The sequence below is a fragment of the Colletotrichum destructivum genome, chromosome 8 (assembly GCF_034447905.1).
Source record: "Colletotrichum destructivum chromosome 8, complete sequence".
Lineage (NCBI taxonomy): Eukaryota > Fungi > Ascomycota > Sordariomycetes > Glomerellales > Glomerellaceae > Colletotrichum > Colletotrichum destructivum.
The window spans coordinates 1,399,489-1,418,231 of NC_085903.1; the positions used below are offsets into that span (position 1 = coordinate 1,399,489).

An 18,743-nucleotide genomic window follows, 5' to 3' on the forward strand; every position below is an offset into this window, starting at 1 on the left:
GTCGCCCTTTGGATTCCGTCGCGCAGTTGGGTGTTCCCGGACAGTGCATATCATGATTCCCAATGTGGCCTCCATCGTGTGCCATGGCTAAGGTGCCGCGTCAAACCAGACAAGTGCATCGCTCTGCAAACACCGGCGGATGAGCAAAGCGGCTCGAATTCAGCCTTTTCATGCTGTTCAGTTCTTTAGCCATCTCACATACCAAGTCAGCCGCTCGCTCGGTAAGGCATCATTGCAAAAGTAAGTTTCGGTGAGAGCTCTCGGCTTCTTCGGTGAAGGACACAGGCTACGGCAACTACACTGATAAGTGTCGCCTTCTCCCCTTCTGTTTTTTATCTTTCCATGATATGAACCTGTGTTCATGCTTGCCTGTTTGCAGTGGCGCGGACACCGAACGTCGAGGGCATCGTGCTTGCGCGTGGGCATTGGTTGTATGAAGGCGATGTTGGTTGGCGGCTTTGCTGTGGTCGAGACGTTGGACATTTATCACTGGTTCTCGGCCATGACAAAGAACAATGACTGCTGAGACAGCAGAGAACCCTTCAACCGTCGTCAGGAACACCCGGAGACGATGATGGTTAGGCATAAGCAGCGGAAATCATCGCCGACGCCATCCAGTCTAGGCAGCTGTAGAAAGTGGAATCCCGCTGCACAATAGAATACAGTCGTTATGGACCGGAGTAAGGCACTCGCCATTCGAGTGCTAGTCTTTCGAAGAACCGCTGTAATGGGGACACTATTTTGATGAGGGTGCTTGTTACAGAAGGCTAGTCCGTCCTGGGTCATCATGATGGTTGGTGACAGTGTCAGCAATGGCAGTGACTCGTGAGGTAAGTGGTGACCGCGGGAAGAGCCTGAGCAGAGGCATCTTTGAGGCGCCGGTGAGAGAACAGGCCCCAAATAGGGCTCGTAAAGGAAGGCCTGGGTAAGGTGAGGGGAGAGGAATGCTCGCTCGCTTGATGTGTCATGAAATGGCCCATTTGGCAGTTGACAATTGCAGGCGAGCTTTGCGCAAGACGGGCGTCAGCAAACCGTAGTTGGGAATAGCTTTCAGGGGATTGTCCAGAGCCCACCGACGAAACCGCCATCGTCCGTCTCCCCAGAGCCCAGCGACAAGCGGCGCTGAATAGTCGAGACGGATTCAACGGTCGTGGCCAAACCCGCAGCAGCACCTGTGAGAGAGTGGCCCTGCCGTGAACGCACTTGTCCGAAGGTACCAGTGCTGTTGCCTGTCAAATGGGCAGCAATGCAGAGGGCCTCGAGGCACAGGACCGCCATTGTCATGGGGGTGGGGGGAAAGAGCCGGCAACAGGCGGCGTGGACAGAACAGCCGTCAAGTGCGATAACGGGGCCTGATGCTCTGAAGTTGGCGGGAAACTGAGAGACCGCCAGGCAGCGCAGTGGGGAAGGGCCTCAGAATGTGGCCGCTCTCGGGGCAGAGGACGAGCAGGAAGTTTTCGGCCTTAGCTGACGGGACAGTAGTACTCAGAAGTCAGAGGTTTCAGGCAGACACAGGCGGGGGATAGGTGACCAACCTCGCCGAGGCCTTGCTGCTTTAATGCTGAGGCATGCTCACCGCTGGGGAGCGTCGTAGGACAGAGATGTTAGGAAAAGATGATTGATCGTTGGCACTTTAGAGGGGGCAGTGCAGTCTCGGGTGCCTAGGTACCTAGGTTCCCCCACCCCGGTCATTATCTTTCTCTTGCGGCAGACGCAAGCAAGTGAAAAAGATGCCCCCCATCTCCTTCGTTGCAGGGCCCTCATTGGGCAACAGAGCGACAACCGCTAATGAGACTTGCGGTGGTGCAGCACCAGAAAATTGTGGGCGCCGCCATTAAAAATCAGCAAACACAACAGAAAGTAACGCATCCCGTCACTATTACAACACCCGCTGAAAGTCCAGTAGAGGTATTGTCAGAGCAGCACGTTGGGAATCAGCGCGACAACAGGCGCATTTTGGGCGTCCCAATGTTCGCAAAAGCCACGCACAAAGGATGCATGTGCTCGGAACGGTTATCTATTGCTAGATTTGGCCACGAAACCATGCGGCTGCTCCCAAGAAATGCGAGTCTTCATCGACCGTGAACGACACTCACAATAGCAAAGTACATCAAAGAGACGAGACTCCCGAGACGAGGCTCGGGGAGCTGGGTGCTGGGCGGCAAAGAGCGCCAAAGAGCGCGGAAGCCGAGGGGAAGGGGAGGAACGGGGTACCTGTGAACAGGTACTTTCCCCCCTCTCTCCCCCTACCCTTCTTCGGTGAGGTAATGGTAGAAGGCGAGCAAAGGGGGAAAGCTTGCAACACTTCCCCAATGAGTTGTCCTCTAGGGTGGCATTCACCTGTGTGCGCGGCGCGCGTGTTGTGTGAGTGCTTATATGTTTTTGTCCAGAGATCGCGACGTGTCGAAAGCCCGCTGTTGTGCCCCGTTTAGTGCCAATGGCCGGACAAGCAGGTTTTGCCCAGAGGTGGACATTTTGTTCTGGACTATCGTGTCCAGTGGGCAGCCTCTGAAAGCGCTGAGAGTGAGAGAGGGGGAGAGAGCAAAAGCCGCCGACGCAGTTCCAGCCGTTACGCGCCGGTGGTGGAGAGCACCTGCTACTTTTGAGAAAAACACGATGGTGAGGGGCCTACTGGGGCGGATTGAGCTGCACAGGACCGATCGGGCGAGTCGAGTTATTTTCTCCCCTACCTTTACTGATCCGCAGCGCTGAGGTGGATGCGTGGCCTTGGGGGTTGCAGGGGTGTCAGGTACTTTTTACGTGTCGCATGATGTGATTGACCTGAAGTAAGAGAATCGGGAGCGAAGGTTTTGCTTTGGGTGGCACCAGTGAAGAAGAGGGGACGGGACGCCCGGCGGAGAGACAGAGCGCGCAAAGCTGGGCAAAGGTTCCTACTGTACCTACTTACTTGCTTGCTTTGGCTGGAGCCCTGGGCGCGACTAGGTGAACGAAGTGGGTGACTCGACTGACTGACCAGGCCCCCAAAGTCGTCGCGGATTTTTGGAGCAGCCACCTCGCACCTGCCCGAATTTTTCTCCCCCCCTCCCCTTCCTTCCCTTTTTCACTCGACCCTCCCCCCCCCCCAGAAAAAGGTAGACAGGTGCCAAATCACTCCCAAACCCCTTCCACCCCGTCTGCACTACATATTCGGCTCAGGCCCTCCCCCAACCTCCCAAACCTTTCCCTCTTTCCCCCCATTTCTTCACTTTCTCAGGCACCAAACCCCCCAAAACTCAACCGCCAATCTTTCGCCTCTTTTTTTCTACAGCGTGATACCAATTCCTCGCATCGTCGCGCGCCAAAGCAACAAACATCTTGGTTCATTACAGCGGCCGCCGGCACTAAGACCCAACGCCGTCAACCACAACCACCAGGACAACAATCACAATGCCCCGTCCCTCTAAGAAGGCCGCCACCGAGGCCCCCAAGCCTCCCGTTGCTGCTGTCCCCGTCGCGCCTGCGCAACCCGTGCAGCCCCTCCAGATCCCCCAGAGACACATTGATGTCGAGGGTTTCATCCGCGTCCGCGACTCGGTAAGAAATTCTATTTTCCTCATTCTCACCCCCCGACTTGACTTCGCGTCGCTTTCTTGTTCCCAAATCCCCTTTTCCTCCACCAAGACCACGGGTCAGACGCTCCGGATTCCGGGCATTTGGATCTGCGCGCTCGTTGCATCCCAGCAAACAACGCCATCTGAATCCCGTCAACACGGCGACCGGCTTGAGCTGGTTTCTCGCTTTCGCGCACGCGTCTTTGGCTTGTTGCCCGTGTGCCTGCTGGATTTCGGAGTGCCACGCCAGACTGCCACATCTCGACCAGCCCTGCCCTGCTTGCCGCGAAGACTGGCTTTGCAAGTGCAAAGTTGTCATGCTACGCTCAACTGAACAGGTTGGGCGTCCCTTTGGCTCAATGCGACCCCGCGTCTGCTTGTGAGCGATGACCCACATGAGCTCTAGCTCAGTTGGCTTCTGGGCGGCCACCACCTCCAACCTTACCTCACCCATCCTTCACCTCGACGTCAAAAGGACAATGTGCTAACACCCTCTCAGGTCCACCAACGTCTCATCACCATTCTGGAGCTGATCAAGAACTTCTCCGAAGACTACTACCGCCAGACCAGTCTTCTGCTCGGCGAGTCTGCCAATGATGGCATCCCGGGCATCGACCACCCTCTGGTCAACCTGGAGCATGCTGTAGCTCAGAACATTGCTCCTCTCGCCTTGGGCCTCCCCGGTGGCGCCGCCTACCTCCCTGCCCCTGTCGAGGAGAAGAAGGAGCGCAAGAAGCGCACCCACGACCCCAATGCTCCCAAGCGTCCCCTGACCCCCTACTTCCTCTACATGCAGACTGCCCGTCCTATCATCGCTCTTGACCTCGGCGACGCCGCACCCAAGGGTGCTGTCCAGGAGGAGGGCCAGCGCCGCTGGAAGGCCATGAACCCCGCCGAGAAGGCGGGATGGAACAACGCCTACCAGTACAACCTCCGTCTCTACCAGGCCCGTGTCCACGCCTACAAGCAGGGTGGCAACTCGGAGGCCAGGCTCATGGACGATGATGCCGCGCTCAAGTACGCCGAGGAGCACAACATCCAGATCAACCCCGTCGATGTTGTCCCCGATGTCGAGGACGCCATTGCCGAGCAGCTGAACCAGGCCAACACGGTCGATGCGCCCGGCGAAGATGAGGAGGAAGACGAGGCTCCCGCCCCCGTCAAGACCCCTAAGAAGCCCGCCTCCACTCGTAAGCGCAAGACTGCCACTCCCGCTGCCGAGGCTGAGGCCAAGAACACCGGCACTCCCGCGAGTCCTGACAAGAAGCGCCGTCGCACATCCACCAAGGTTGCCGATGCCGTCGAGCCGGCAGAGCCCGCGAAGAAGAGCAGAGCTAAGAAGGCTAAGGCTTGATCGGTTCGCTTGCTCTCTTCTACTCTTGTTTCTGGGTTTCTGGGTTTTTGCAAAGATGATACCTCATTGTGCGGCCGCTTGTCGTTAACCTCCTAAACTGGCTTGAGTACCGGCGCTGATGTACCAAGCGGGTGTCCCTGGGGAACGGTTGGGAAAGGGAAAACGGATCACATCTACGGTCCTTCCCAGACGTCTGCGCGCCTGTGCGCATGCGGTGTGTATGATTTTTCACAAGGCGTGGTATATGGAGGGGCTCAACGGACATGTGCGCGAAAGGAATACAAAACCGCCCTGCCGGAGGCGGGCGGTTTGGGATCCATGGGTTCGGGTTCGGTTTGGCTTTTTTGTTGTTATCTCTTTCGTCCTGTACGTATAATGATGGACATGAATCAAAAAATAACTTTGATCATTACGGGTGTGTATCATATTGCGTGAACTGGGGGCATCGTGGGTCGAACCAGGCGGTTCACTGCAAGTGTCGTTCGGCCTCAGGTCCAGATTGTTCTGTTCGTCTTGTAATCAGATGGATGATTGGGGGTAAAGAATGGCCGGTCTTGGTAGCAGCCCTACCATAGGCAGACTAGATCGTCTGCAGTGAAGCGGCAAAGTCGTCACGACTGTATAGACGAGTGTATCCTAGAACAAGCCAAATGTGCGGTAGATCGTTGTTGGGGGATGGCCGGGTTTTCGCCGACAGACCGCTGAGAGTTTGTCAAATACGACGGTCAAGCCTTCTCCTGCCTTAAACCTGGAGCGATTTCGTAATGAAACAATGTTGTATTGCTTTTGGAACGAACCACGGGTTTCTCATGTGTCATTAGATTCCCAATCCTACATGTATATATGCGTACGCCCCAGCACCCATATGACGCCCGCTACGCTGTGAAATGCTCCCCTCGACCGCACGCATGCTCGGACTCCTATCATGACCTCTTTCGGTCCCCGACTATCACTTGCGTGCTGCCTTCGCGTCACGAACACGCCGCCCCGTTACTTGGGGATCATACACTCTCTACAACCCTCCCCCACTCAGTATACGTAAAACGCCTGCGTCAAAGGCAGCGTCTCTGCGGGTGCCGCCTCGCACACGACGCCGTCGGCCTCTACGACGTAACTCTCTGGGTCGACGCGCATCTTGGGCATACTGTCGTTGAAGCGCATATCCTTCTTGCCGATGTTGCGGCATCCCTTGACGGCCTCGACGCGTTTCCGGAGACCATAGGACGCGATGGCGCCCGAGCTGATGGAGGCTTCCGAGACGAAGAGCACCGACGTCGCGGGGACGAGGGGTGCGAACATGGGCCGCGCGATGATGGGCTGGACCGTCGGAATCGACGCGTTGGGGTCGCCCTATGGGAGGGGTTTCTTTGGTTAGTGCCGTGATCGTTGACGGCGAGACTGGCGGGGTGAGGTGGGAAGAGGGGGAGAGAGAGGAGCGGCTACTGACCATTTGTGCCGAAGCGATGAGGCCGCTCTTAATAACCAATGTCGGCTTTGTGCCGAACCAAGCCGGATCCCAGACGACCAGGTCGGCGAGCTTGCCAACCTCGATGCTGCCGACAAGGTGGCCGAACCCCTGCGCAATGGCCGGATTTATGGTGTACTTGGACACGTACCGCTTGACGCGGAGGTTGTCGGCGCCAGTCCCCTCGTCCTCGGCAAGGAAGCCGCGCTGCACCTTGTTCTTGTGCGCCGTGTTCCAGGTACGGAGAATGACCTCGCCGCAGCGGCCCATGGCCTGCGAGTCAGACGACATCATGCTAATGGCGCCGAGGTCGTGGAGCACATCCTCGGCCGCGATGGTCTCGGCGCGGATGCGTGATTCGGCAAAGGCCACGTCCTCAGGGATGTTCTTGGACAGGTGGTGGCACACCATGAGCATGTCGAGGTGCTCGTCGAGCGTGTTGCGCGTGTAGGGGCGTGTGGGGTTCGTCGAGGACGGCAGGACGTTGGGGTGCTCAACGACGGAGATGATGTCAGGCGCGTGGCCGCCGCCGGCGCCCTCGGTGTGGTAGGTGTGTATGGTGCGGCCGGCGAAGGCATTGATGGTGGACTCGACGAAGCCGGACTCGTTGAGTGTGTCGGTGTGGATGAGGCACTGCACGTCGAGCTCGTCGCACACGCTGAGGCATGTGTCGATGGCCGCCGGCGTCGTGCCCCAGTCTTCGTGGAGTTTGAGGCCACAGGCGCCGGCGAGGACCTGCTCTCGCAGGGCCTCGGGCGCCGAGTCATTGCCTTTTCCGGTGATGCCGATGTTCAACGGCAGGGTGTCGCAGGCCTGGAGCATATCGCGCATGTAGTTCTTACCGGGTGTGCATGTCGTCGCGCATGTGCCAGCGCTGGAAGGGGGGTTGAGGGTGTCAGTTTGGTCCGATGTGTGCGATGATGTGCTAACTGACTGACTGAACAGGGCAAGGTGGAGAGAGAGAGAGAGAGAGAGAGAAAGATATGGGAGAGTATCTTACCTAGGACCAGTACCGCCGCCTAGCATCGTCGTGATGCCCGACGCGATGGCCTCGTTCGCCTGTTGAGGGCAGATGAAGTGGATGTGTGAGTCGACGCCGCCGGCTGTGATGATCTTACCCTCGCCGGCAACGACGTCGGTACAGCTGCCAACAACCATGTTGGGCGTCACGCCGTCCATGACGTCCGGGTTGCCGGCCTTCCCGATCCCCACAATCATGCCGTCCTTCACTCCAATGTCGGCCTTGTAGATGCCCGTCCAGTCGACGACGAGCGCGTTGGTGACGACCATGTCCAGCGTCTCGGCGTCCGGTCGCCCCGTCGCCTGGCCCATGCCCTCTCTCAGCGTCTTCCCGCCGCCGAACTTGCACTCGTCGCCGTACACGGTGAAGTCCTTCTCGACCTTGATCCATAGGTCGGTGTTCCCCAGGCGGATGATGTCGTCGACGGTGGGGCCGAACATGGTTGCGTATGCGGCGCGCTCCATCTGGTACGCCTCAGCAAAGTCCACGATGGCCTCAGGCTCTGGAGCGTGGGCAAAGCCGGCCAGCTGGAGCTTCTCGACAATCTCGCTCGCGCGCCACAGCTCGACACCGCCCGAGGCGAGACGGTTGCCGCCGCGGAGGACTCGGTTGCCGCCGATCTCAACGAGGGTCACCGTCTTGACGTCGCCAGGCTCGAAGCGCACCGATGTGCCAGCGGGGATGTCTAGGCGGTAGCCGTACGACTTTTCCCGGTCGAACTCGAGCTGCGGGTTCGTCTCAATGAAGTGGTAGTGCGAGCCGACCTGGATGGGGCGGTCACCCTTACTCTTCACCCTGAGACGGATACGCTTCCGCGTCCCGTTGAGCGTCACCTTGCGGGCGGCGGTGACGACGGCGCCGGGCGCCCGCTTGGGCTCGTAGGCGGCGGCCTCGGGCACAGCGAAGAGGTCATTGCTTGGCACGGGGAGGAAGCTGCCGTACAGAGCACGGGCGAGATCCCCGTCGTCCGTGGCGATGGGGTTGTGGACCGTCACAAGGTAGGTCCCCGAGGGGAATGTGCCCTCGACCTGAATCTCGTGGAGGGTGCTGCACACGGAGGGGAGCACATGGCGCCGGCCCAACATGGTGGCACCCAGGCTCATAAGGTCAGCGACGGTATGATTGCCATCGCGGATGAGCTCTTGCAGGTTGCTTGCGATCAATGCCTTTTCAAGGGCGAGAAACGGTGTTAGTGCCAGCGGACTCAAACGACGGCGACGACACCACAAAGGGGGGGGGGTTCATACCGTTGCTTCCGAGTGGTTCAACTTGACGCCCCGGGCGAGCCGCCGCTGTGCTATGGAGCCCAATTGAGAGATGACGAGCTTATCGAGCTGTAATCACCATGGACCTCGTTAACACTGTTGTTGCGGTTCACCCAAAATACGCCAAGACGACAGGGATGTACGTGTAAAAGGGTTTACACGGGTGCGAGACAGTAGGAGTACAGACCTCTTTGGGTACGAGATGCATCCTGGCGGGAATCAGTAAACTCCTTTAAGCCAGACTTTCTCTCAGTGAGCGTTGCAAGTATGTTGACGGGAAGAGGAATTATAGATTAAAGGTTTTGGGAGGGCTTTGGCGCCGGAATGGGGAGAGAGGCATAGTCCTGATAGTGAGCGGCCGCTGAGCGCGCTCACGCCCGCGCCCGCGCCCGCGCCCACCCTCGGGCCTGGACCGGCGGCCACAAGAAAAAAAGGTGGGATGATGATAAGAGGCACTGGCCGGCACTTTGGGGGGCTACGTTCTTCGTCTCGATAGAAGCTTGATTGGCCTTCGACTACCCCGCACATGGAAGGCCCCTGGGTAAAGGGCCTCCGAACCACCAATACAAGCCTCTCGGTTGTCTAATAGACATTACGTCCAATTTTAGGCGATAAGCAGCTAGCTACCTAAGGTAGGTAAGGTGAGTACGGATAATTGGCGAGCGACCTGTCAATTCCACGCCGGTTCCCACCGAGCCCGCAAAAGCCCGCAGAGCCCGCTTGGGGGCTGCTTCTCCGGGCTTTTCCCCGACATCACGGATACATATTACCAGCACCCAGCCCCAGTGAACCGCACTCTCTCTCCTCCTCCTCTTCCTCCTCCTTCTCCTCAGCTCACATCGAGCGAGCCCCACGGAGCGAGAACCAATCATGATATCGCAGTCTCCTTGTCTTGGCCAGGAGGCGAGTTGATCTGTCAGCCAGCAAAGCAGTAGGAATGAGGACGTTACTAGTAACATCTGGCGGCGCACGCTGACGCAGTGATACTCAACCGTAGGAACCAGCTACACTCCAAAAGGCTATTGCGCGCACTAGATTGGGCACATCGCCTTCTTGTTGATCAAATAAGATTGAGATAGAAGTTAACCCTTTCGTCTATGATGGAGGATATAAGTTGGGGCGGAAGTCAACCATAGAGGCAGTCCCGGTCGTTCATGGTTGCCTGCCTGGTTTGTAGAAGTTCCAATTGGAAGAGCCGGACAGGTTCTTGGACAGCTAAGTCAGTCAGAGCAAAAGTAAGTTTTGACCATGTTTCCTAGAGGACAAAGTGGAGGGACGCGTACTCTCTGAGTGGTGGTCATCACTGCCCCGTTAGGTAGGTAGGCGTTGTCGACTTTGGCGTGTTAAACATGTAAATTTCTAGACTTAGACCGGAGTGCCTGGTCTCACAACGAGTCCAATGCCATTGCCTCCTGCACGTGTTAACGTTTTACATTCCTTTCAGCCATAGCAAGTAGAAACTGAGTCTATGCCTAAAACAATTGCCGTCTACAACGACAATGTGTGGGGGTAAAAGGATCTTTCCACAACATAAATAGTACCGCTGACTGAAAGCTGTCGTCTGACTCTAAACCTTCCAGCCAGAGATGCAATGAATTCTATAACCCTAAGTCATGCGGCAAACACTTCTGGGAAGTTTTGGTTATAGTTTCAGAGAAGCGTACTTCTAAAATGATATCTCGGTTTCTTTATTGGCATAATCTAGCGGTGATATGGTCACCAATCGAGTTGCAATCGAGCACATCGACATGCAAACCTCCCTCCTATTCCCAACGCCGTCCACCGAGCCGAGCCTCAAAATAGACTTGCGCTCCAAAGCCCGCCTTCCAGAACCCAAGGACCGGCGCAAAACACGCGCCAGTGCCAGTAGTCATAGTGTACATCATGATTGCTCGTTGCCCTCAGCACCGTCTGCCGATTACTCCTCCTCGACTTCCTCGTCCCATTGTGACTTTTCCCTCTTCATCAAGTCTGACATGACGTTCGCTCGAAAGATGGAGGAGTCGGGATCCGAGCTACGTGGAACTTTGCCCAAGCTTTCGTCGTCAAAGACTGATCCAATGGTATCGATCCAACGCTTGCGACGCTCCATCAGCGTCTTTGTCATGTCGCCAATTCCCGGTCTCGCCATACCGGCCGCGCCGCCGACGGCATGGCTGCCACCTCCCGCTCCGCCAGGACGCTTGTTCTTCTTGCTCTTGCCCATAGTGCGCGTGCGCTTCAGGTATGCAGCCTGTACTTGTGTATCGAGATCCTCAAGAATCGTCTGGTACTCTTGATGCGCCATGCGCTCCTTGACCAGTTCTGTAAGTCGGGACTTGCGTGCGCCGTTGATGAGCATCTGTTCACGCAAGCGGCCTTGCAGCAGGCGCAGCCTAGCTGCCACTTCGTCGTCGAACGCGCCGTCGTACTCGCTCTCAAAGTTGCCTTCCTGAGGAAGGAAGCCGATGTGTCTGAGTTCCTGCTTGATCCGCTCGTCGACTTGCGTGTACTCCAGCTTGGGGTGCGAGGCTTTCTTCCATGCCTCCGAGTTCGACTCTGGCATGAAGGATGCAGGGGGGACCGGTGGCGCCTTATCGTCACCGAAACTCTGATGTGGCTCTCCATTCTCCCCGTTCACACTACCGCCATTAATGGTAGTGTCACCGTTGGTGACGCCGTTGAGGCCCTTATCCTCGTCCGCCTGTGGCCGGTTCTCCGGTCGCATGGCTTGCATTAGGCGCGACAGCAACGGCCCGACCGAAAGCTTGTCTGTCTCGGCGACTTCGTCGTCCATGTTATCAATCGCGCCACGGGGTTGATTAGGTGCCAATTGTTCGCGCCCGTTCAAAGGTTTATCGAGAGCCATGGCACCATCCTCCTCTGCCCAAATCTCGGTGTAATGTTTCTTGCCCCTCTTCGGCATGTGGAAAGGTGTAACGCGGTCGCCGCGCTCTCGTAGAAACGCTAGGTCTTCTTCGGCAAAGGGGCGGAAGTAGGGTTCCAAGTATGTCGAGAAGGTTGAAAAGCTGATCTGGTTCGTGGGCTTGGCACTACTGAAGTCCTTGTCCGGAGGGTCGCCAGCGATTACATCGGCCAGGTCGGTCCTGGGGAAGACAGCGACCGAGTAAATCTCCTTCAACTCTTCATCGGACATACCAGAGTGTGTTGGGCGAATCTCGTAGACGGTCGGGTCGGGGAAGGTGGAGGGGTCGTCGCCGAAGGTGTGCGCGGCAGGTTGCGCCTTTTTGGGCGGCGCGCCCTCGTCTTCTGAACTCTCTTCTTCCTCCTCATTGTCTTCTTTTTTCGTCTTCTCGTCGACTTCCATTGCTGATGGTGTTGCAGGAGCGACGGGTGACAAGGAAGAACTGGCCGAGTCGCGCGAAAGCTTTCGTGGCTTAGTGGATTCCCTAAGCGGGGATGATCGTTCTGCGGCAACGGGCGAGGTCAGCACTCGAGGTAAGGTAAATACGAGGAATTACTCGTGGTGATGGGGATGAGCTCCTGGTGAGCTTCCCGCGCCCCACGAATAAACCAAGGCAAAAAAAGCGAAAGAGCACTAAGCCGCACAGGGCCGACTGAAGGGTAGTGTAATGTAGGAACCTACCAATTCCCCCTTCCTGGGGGGGTGCAAGGGTATCGGCCGCCTTTCTCTTCTTCTTGTTGGTCTTGCTGGTCTTCTTGCTGTCCCCCTCGGCCTTTCCGGCAGTGTCAGTGCCCTCTTCGACGTCATTGATGTATTGCTTGCGCGTGCTGGCTAGTATCCGCATGCCCCTATCGCAGAAATTGCTACGCCTATCGATGGTCTCCTGTAGACGCTGGAGGCGTGCGATCATGCCGTCAAGGCTCTTGGAATCGGGCATGACGGCGTTGGACGCACCCTGATCGACCAGGTCGTCATAGTTGAGGTTGCGGAACTGCTCGACGCGGAGCTCGAGATACTCTGTATCCACGGCTTCGATGGGGGGCAAGCTCGCGGACGGAGTGATGGAGCTGGGAGTTGTGTTGCGACTTCGCTGTCGCATGGCACCAGGCCCGGCCTTCTTGCCGGTGCCCTTCTGGCTCGCAGCGGGCGGCATCGCAGGCTCGCGGTGTTTAGTTGTTTTGATTGCAGGCGAATTCTTGATGGCGTTGAAACATGCGCGTCGTCGGTGTCGAGGGCTGTGATGGATAGGGATATGTCGAAGTGTAGGTTGGGCATTTGATGTTGAGCGTCAACTAGCAGTCGACATCGCGCTGCCCTGCACGCCAAACCTGCTTACTGGATTGGTCACCGGACAGGGAAGTATGGGTCGAACAGCCCCAGCTTGTGTGTTGCACAGGGTACACCTGCGGCGGGAGTCTGGGGGTTTTACAAGTAGGTAGGTACATGTATAATGTACTTTCTCCTGTTGCTTCCAGATATGGTACAACAAAGAAACACCAACGCTGGGACTTGGGTGACCACCAGCGACGAACGTATAGTAGAGTAGGTATGTAGGCACATCATTCGTCATCCATTATCGCCCTTTGGCAGAATATGACAAGCGGAGTCTCTTTCGTATCAGCACAGCCCTTGAATTTTCAGTTCTATCTTGTACATGGGTCCATCTGAGCTGAGCATAAGTAGATTCATGGTCAACGTTTTGGAGGAGAGCACCCCACTCTCCAATCGAGGTGCCAGCACCAGGGATTCAAGCTTCGCGGGTACGTTTTCTGGACTTACAGCTTGACACATCAGAGAAATCTCCTTCTGCGCACTAGATACCGAGACCCTTCGTGCATGAAATCTCCCCGCAAACCCCCAGACTTGAGTCTAGTGTTCATTTGCGATTCGGGAGTCACTTATATTAGTGCTCTAGGATTGTAGTTCCTGTTTTGGAATCCAATCACTTGCGAAAGCGAGCAACTAATACAAGATCATCAAGACATTGCCATTGTCGAGGGACTACAACCCCTGGTGATGAGATTCTTACAGCATCTTAGAGATATGTCAGCAATACGGCGCTCCAAGACACTACAAACGAACACACACTCAAGTATCGATTTCTTGCTCGATACTGGGACCCAAGAGCATCGCCGGGCTATTTGCCTCGCAGCCAGAGTAAGGATACTATTAACATTTTGGTTACAAGCCGCCTTGACACAAACTGTACTCTACAGCACTCTAGAGCCATCGAGATGGGGAAACTACCTAAATCTCAGGTCAGTGGTACGGGCAAAGCATCTTGTGTCGGTGATCGGAACTCGGAGGACACCATGCGGTTTGCTGTTACTCACAAGTTTGGATAGTGTGATGCGAACTTCCACTTACACGACCAATAATGGTTCTCCATAGTCACCCTTTTGATAGCATTGCGTGGTTTCTGGAGCTTGAGTAAGATTTAGGGCCAGTCTTCGACACGAGACACGAAGAATAACATTAGAATGGAGCTACGAAGTGAGTCCCTGTTCGTCCGCAATACGCTAACATGCCAAAGTACGCGAGGCACGACGGACAGTTACATCAGTTTTCCGATCGCCATGTGTGGTGTGTACTGTATGAGACCTCTGGGCAAATACATGATTCACACAGTGTCAGGCCCAGGCCAGAAATTCGTCAACCACATTACTTCCTTCTCACCTTGGTCTGTCCTTGAATTACACCTTTCGAGCCTTCAACCGACAATCAAGCACGAGAAATTTGATGTCGGTATCTTGTTAGGGTTTCTGATAAGCTCATAGTTCGGCTATCATGGAGATGCACTGCCAAAGACTACCAGTTGCTAAGCTCACAGCCGTATGATGCTTATACATTCCCAAGTTAACACACTGCTAATCTCCTCGTTCGATATCCATCTTCGGGGAGAAGAACAGACCGTGAACGATCTTGAGCAAGGGTATACTAAAAGAAAGAAGAAGATAGTCTGCTGGCAGGAGCGCCAGAAATGTTGTAAATATTGCCCCAAGGCATCGACTACTCCTGACAACACTTGATCACCGCGTCTTGCTATCAGTGCGCATACACAGGATTTCCTAAGTAAGGGGACTCTGGTGATCGTCCACAGAAGGACCCACCAGAGATTGTTCTCTCCGGCAGGAGGGCAAACTACTCATGCTATCGAGCTCTCGGGGTGCAGTCAATGGGGCCATGTGCCCCGAAAACCGTCTGTCATTGGCATCGTGTCCGGTCGAACCGACCCTGGACAACCTGCACTCTGCTTCTGCTGATGCGCGACACTACGTCTATGCATGGCAACAAGCAACGACCTGGTCTAACTCTTAACAGACGAACTGCTGCTTTCCTATTGAGAAGCTTCGCTGCTAGTTTGGGAAATGGGAGTTCACCCTTTGAGGCTTTATTTTTTCCAGTCCGTCGAGAGGCTGTGTGAGGCTGTCTTCGTGGCTGACCTGATCTTCTGAAACGAACCCCTCGATTATTGACGACGACGACGACGACGACGACGAGGTGGAGTTTACGGTTTCCTGAGCAGTTTGACACGGCTTAAAGAGACAGGGACTAGATTCCTACGTGGCATATCCTCATACATACGATGGAGTTCAACGTGAGAGAGGCTTGGAGCCAGTGTCGAGATCATCCGCGCCCCCTCACCTAACACCCCACGAGGTCGGAAGAAGAATCCTGGCTTGTATCGCAGCTTCCCGTGCCTTTGGACACACAAAGGATTGGCGCAAGGCACGTTGGCTCAGACGCTCCAGATTCACCAGCGCAAGTGGTTGACAACCAGATGGTTTGCCCATGTGCTCTGGTCATTGGTCGACAAGATTTGGTCCACAGGGGCCCTAGCATGGGCCATCCTTGTTTACCTCCTACCCACGCTAGTAGAGCTCCGAGCTGGCGGGGTGTGCTCAGTTGACTATTGAGCTGCTCTTGCAGATTGTAGGCGGGGTTCTTTCTTCAGGGTCCTGGGCTGCCCAGGACAGGGCCGTCTCAACTGCAAGACTCTCCTCCAGCATTGCGGTTACCATACGATGACAACATATCGCGCCCTCCTTTCTGTTCAGTCTGCTTGTAGTTGTGACATCACCACGATGCGCGCCGCAGCCATCCACGCCATGTAGATGCTACAAGATAACGGGTTGAGTGACCTGGGGAAAACAACGCAGTCGTGGTGACTGTAAAGCCTATATATCTCTGGCGGTATTGCTCAAGTCACGCTGGTTCCCTTGATCTTCTCCTTCTGCGTCCTCATACTCGCCCCTTTGAACTCAATTCAACTTGCAAAAAGCTACGGAACCGCTTCAACGCACCTTCTCTGCGCCTAGAGCAATGAGAGAATACCATGGCTTCTCTTGGTGGTAACATTTTACCCCTCGACCTCGACCTCAAAACGACCTTTGCTGGACTAAGCGCTGTGGCACTAAGCGGTCTGCTCTTTTCCAAGCTCCTTTCCAAAGATGATGCCGATAGCAATGGAAGCGAGGCTCCCGGTCTGCTAAAGTCATTCCTGCTCTTCTTCTACTCTTGCTTCATCAAGCCACACAGTGGCGACAAGAAGGGCAACCAACAGGATGCCCTTGAGAGCTTCTACAAGAAGCAAGCCGGCGCCTATGATGCAACCAGGAAAGTTCTCCTGCAAGGCAGGGAAGACATGCTTGCGCTTGTCGTAGCACAGCTGAAGGCTAAAGGCCCTAAGAAGGGCGACAAGGCCAAGCGGATCTGGGTTGATGTGAGTTAGCTGTCATGCCCCTCTACCTTCAAACTGTAGCTAACGAGGTAAAGGTCGGTGGAGGAACGGGATGGAACATTGAGGCCATGTCCAGCTTCGTCAATGTCCCCGAGTTCTTCTCCAGCGTTTACCTTGTCGATTTCTCCCCGTCGCTCTGTGACATTGCCCGACAGCGTTTTCAACGCCTTGGCTGGAATAATGTCAAGGTCGTTTGCGAGGACGCGAGAAAGTTCCGTCTCGAGGATTATGAAAATGATCTTCCGAGCAACCGTCTCCCTCCGTGCTCCCCAGTTCTGAGCTACTTCTCCCAGAAGCGTGCCGAGCACGGTGGTGCGGACCTCATCACGATGTCGTACAGCTTGTCCATGATTGTAAGTATTATTAGATGGCATTTTGCCCGTACTGTCGCTGACCAGAGTCGTATCAGCCTGACTACTACTCTGTCGTCGAGTCACTCACTTCACTCTTGTCTCCGGACGGCGTGTTGGGAGTGGTCGACTTCTACGTTCAATCCAAGACCGACTTCTCGTTCCGCAACTTCACAGCTGGACTCGTCGGCCGCCATGTAAACTGGTTTCTGAGAACCTTCTGGCGCGCATGGTTCGACCTGGACCGCGTTGGTCTCGAAGCTGGTCGCCGGGACTACCTCGAGTACAAGTTCGGTTCAGTCCTCAATATCAACGCCCGCAACTACACCCTCGGTCGTATTCCGTACTATATCTGGGTTGGATGCCACAAGAAGCCCTTCTCTTCCACAAGTCTGCCCCACGAAATCATTGAGAAGATTGATGCGCTCGCCACAGAATCTCCTTACTTATATCCCGCCAACCAGGGCGATGCCCTCACCCGTGCAATCGAGAGATCGGCACCCGAGATCCGCTCCAAGGCCTTTATGGCAGCGATTCAGAATCTGTCTGCGAATCTGCCACTTCCCTCGTTCTTCTACCAGAACCACCACTGGCGCATCTACTACGACGACCAGCTCCAGAAACACACCCAGTTCAACGACGAGTACATCTACGCCTTCACATGGGAAGACTCGCGGGTGGACGAGCGTCTCCTCAACCTCGGCTCAGAAGACGTGGTGCTGGCCATCACCAGCGCTGGTGATAACATTCTCTCATATGCCATGCAGAGTCCGGCCAGAATCCATGCAGTCGATTTGAACCCCACGCAGAATCACCTCCTTGAGCTTAAGGTCGCATCTTACACCGCCCTCCCCTACGAAGACTTCTGGAAGCTGTTTGGAGAGGGCAAGCACCCCGAGTTCCGCTCGCTGCTCCTCACAAAGCTCTCGCCCCATTTGTCCAGCCGCGCATTCCAGTACTGGCTGAATAATGTCCACGTCTTCGCCAACACCAAAGGCTATGGCCTGTATGATACGGGCGGCTCCCGTCATGCGATCCGTGTCTTCCGCTGGATTTCGCGCGTCTTTGGCTGCCGCGCCGCCGTCAAGGAGTTTCTATCCACCAAGACCCTCAACGAACAACGGGAGGTTTGGCGCAACAAGATTCGTCCAGCCCTGCTCTCGAAGCTCGTTTGCAACCTCGTCGTCAGCCAGGAGAGCTTCCTGTGGGCTGCTCTCGGCGTCCCCAAGAACCAGCTCGCCATGATCGAAAATGATCACGCCGAGAGCGAGGCCGTCAAAGGTCCGGCCCCGACGGCGCGTAAGGTTCGCTCCCACGCTATCTGGCGGTACATGGTGGACACGCTCGACCCTGTCGCCGAGCAGACTCACATCGCCGCCAACAATCCGTACTACCACGTCTGCATGACTGGCGACTTCACCAGGCGCTGTCATCCTGACTACCTCTCCGAGAAGGCCCATGCCAAGCTCTCGCGCCCCAGCGCCTTTGATGGCCTCCGTATCCATACGGACGAGATTGACGAAGTCATCAACCGCATTACGCCCGGCACGCTGACTGTCGCCGTCATCATGGATAGCATGGACTGGTTCGATCCCGGCTCACCGGCTGCCGCTGCCCAGATTACGAAGCTCAACCGTGCCCTCAAAAAGGGTGGCAGGGTGCTTCTTCGCTCGTCGGCGCTGAGTCCGTGGTACATCAAGGTCTTTGAGGCGCATGGCTTCTCACCCAAGAGAGTCGGCGCTCGTACTGACGGAGCCCTGATTGACCGCGTGAATATGTATGCCTCTTGCTGGATTTCAACAAAGGTTGAGAACCTCCCACCGCCAACCCCTGAGATGGACCGTATAGGCGGTCCTGAGATCACCAGCTTCTCACTGTCAGCCTGAAGCTCGTTGATCGTGACGTCGCTTGCATACAGAACGACTGATAGCTTCTCTTTCTATTTCATGTCACGAAACCCGGAATGTACTTGTATTTTGGCGTTTAAGAAGAATGAGATATTACGATGAAAAGTCCATAAGTTGAACTGCTGATATGGTATCATATCCGCTGAATTGTCCCGTTTCATGAATAATTATAGCGAGGGCGTAG

At 55.7% G+C, this 18,743-nt stretch overlaps 5 protein-coding genes across 5 annotated transcripts; 2 read left to right on the plus strand and 3 right to left on the minus strand.

Annotated features, from left to right (window-relative positions):
• Positions 1 to 177: 177 nt before the first annotated feature.
• On the minus strand, positions 178 to 483 carry CDEST_12267 (uncharacterized protein; the record flags this gene model as incomplete). The annotated part of the gene is made up of 1 exon (XM_062928423.1): positions 178 to 483. One exon carries the CDS (start codon positions 481 to 483, stop codon positions 178 to 180), a length of 306 nt encoding a protein of 101 aa, XP_062784474.1.
• A 2,717-nt stretch (positions 484 to 3,200) lies between these two features.
• Positions 3,201 to 5,025, plus strand: CDEST_12268 (Putative High mobility group box domain-containing protein). Its single transcript, XM_062928424.1, has 2 exons — positions 3,201 to 3,534; positions 4,051 to 5,025. Exons 1-2 carry the CDS (start codon positions 3,388 to 3,390, stop codon positions 4,903 to 4,905), a joined length of 1,002 nt encoding a protein of 333 aa, XP_062784475.1. The 5' UTR covers positions 3,201 to 3,387; the 3' UTR covers positions 4,906 to 5,025.
• Position 5,026: 1 nt separating this feature from the next.
• On the minus strand, positions 5,027 to 8,955 carry CDEST_12269 (Putative urease, beta subunit, urease, gamma/gamma-beta subunit, urease, alpha subunit). The gene is made up of 5 exons (XM_062928425.1): positions 8,844 to 8,955; positions 8,639 to 8,725; positions 7,371 to 8,557; positions 6,353 to 7,244; positions 5,027 to 6,255 (listed from the first exon to the last, which is right to left on the minus strand). The coding sequence occupies exons 1-5, from the start codon at positions 8,862 to 8,864 to the stop codon at positions 5,935 to 5,937; spliced, it is 2,508 nt and encodes an 835-aa protein (XP_062784476.1). The 5' UTR covers positions 8,865 to 8,955; the 3' UTR covers positions 5,027 to 5,934.
• A 463-nt stretch (positions 8,956 to 9,418) lies between these two features.
• On the minus strand, positions 9,419 to 12,814 carry CDEST_12270 (Putative histone acetyltransferase subunit 3). The gene is made up of 2 exons (XM_062928426.1): positions 12,243 to 12,814; positions 9,419 to 12,064 (listed from the first exon to the last, which is right to left on the minus strand). Exons 1-2 carry the CDS (start codon positions 12,712 to 12,714, stop codon positions 10,575 to 10,577), a joined length of 1,962 nt encoding a protein of 653 aa, XP_062784477.1. The 5' UTR covers positions 12,715 to 12,814; the 3' UTR covers positions 9,419 to 10,574.
• A 3,008-nt stretch (positions 12,815 to 15,822) lies between these two features.
• CDEST_12271 (Putative S-adenosyl-L-methionine-dependent methyltransferase superfamily) lies at positions 15,823 to 18,714 on the plus strand. Its single transcript, XM_062928427.1, has 3 exons — positions 15,823 to 16,284; positions 16,338 to 16,655; positions 16,712 to 18,714. The coding sequence occupies exons 1-3, from the start codon at positions 15,898 to 15,900 to the stop codon at positions 18,536 to 18,538; spliced, it is 2,532 nt and encodes an 843-aa protein (XP_062784478.1). The 5' UTR covers positions 15,823 to 15,897; the 3' UTR covers positions 18,539 to 18,714.
• The last annotated feature ends 29 nt before the right edge of the window (positions 18,715 to 18,743 follow it).

Excerpts from the sequence above, each read along its gene's own strand:
- CDEST_12270 (XM_062928426.1), bottom strand. The coding sequence starts at position 12,714 with ATGCCGCCCGCTGCGAGCCAGAAGGGCACCGGCAAGAAGGCCGGGCCT. Across the intron at positions 12,065-12,242 it reads CCCCCAGGAAGGGGGAATTG|AACGATCATCCCCGCTTAGG; the intron begins GTAGGTTCCTAC and ends CCGTTGCCGCAG.
- CDEST_12271 (XM_062928427.1), top strand. The coding sequence starts at position 15,898 with ATGGCTTCTCTTGGTGGTAACATTTTACCCCTCGACCTCGACCTCAAA. Across the intron at positions 16,285-16,337 it reads CCAAGCGGATCTGGGTTGAT|GTCGGTGGAGGAACGGGATG; the intron begins GTGAGTTAGCTG and ends AACGAGGTAAAG. Across the intron at positions 16,656-16,711 it reads CGTACAGCTTGTCCATGATT|CCTGACTACTACTCTGTCGT; the intron begins GTAAGTATTATT and ends GAGTCGTATCAG.
- CDEST_12268 (XM_062928424.1), top strand. The coding sequence starts at position 3,388 with ATGCCCCGTCCCTCTAAGAAGGCCGCCACCGAGGCCCCCAAGCCTCCC. Across the intron at positions 3,535-4,050 it reads TCATCCGCGTCCGCGACTCG|GTCCACCAACGTCTCATCAC; the intron begins GTAAGAAATTCT and ends ACACCCTCTCAG.
- CDEST_12269 (XM_062928425.1), bottom strand. The coding sequence starts at position 8,864 with ATGCATCTCGTACCCAAAGAG. Across the intron at positions 8,558-8,638 it reads TGAACCACTCGGAAGCAACG|GCATTGATCGCAAGCAACCT; the intron begins GTATGAACCCCC and ends GCCCTTGAAAAG. Across the intron at positions 6,256-6,352 it reads TCATCGCTTCGGCACAAATG|GGCGACCCCAACGCGTCGAT; the intron begins GTCAGTAGCCGC and ends CCCCTCCCATAG.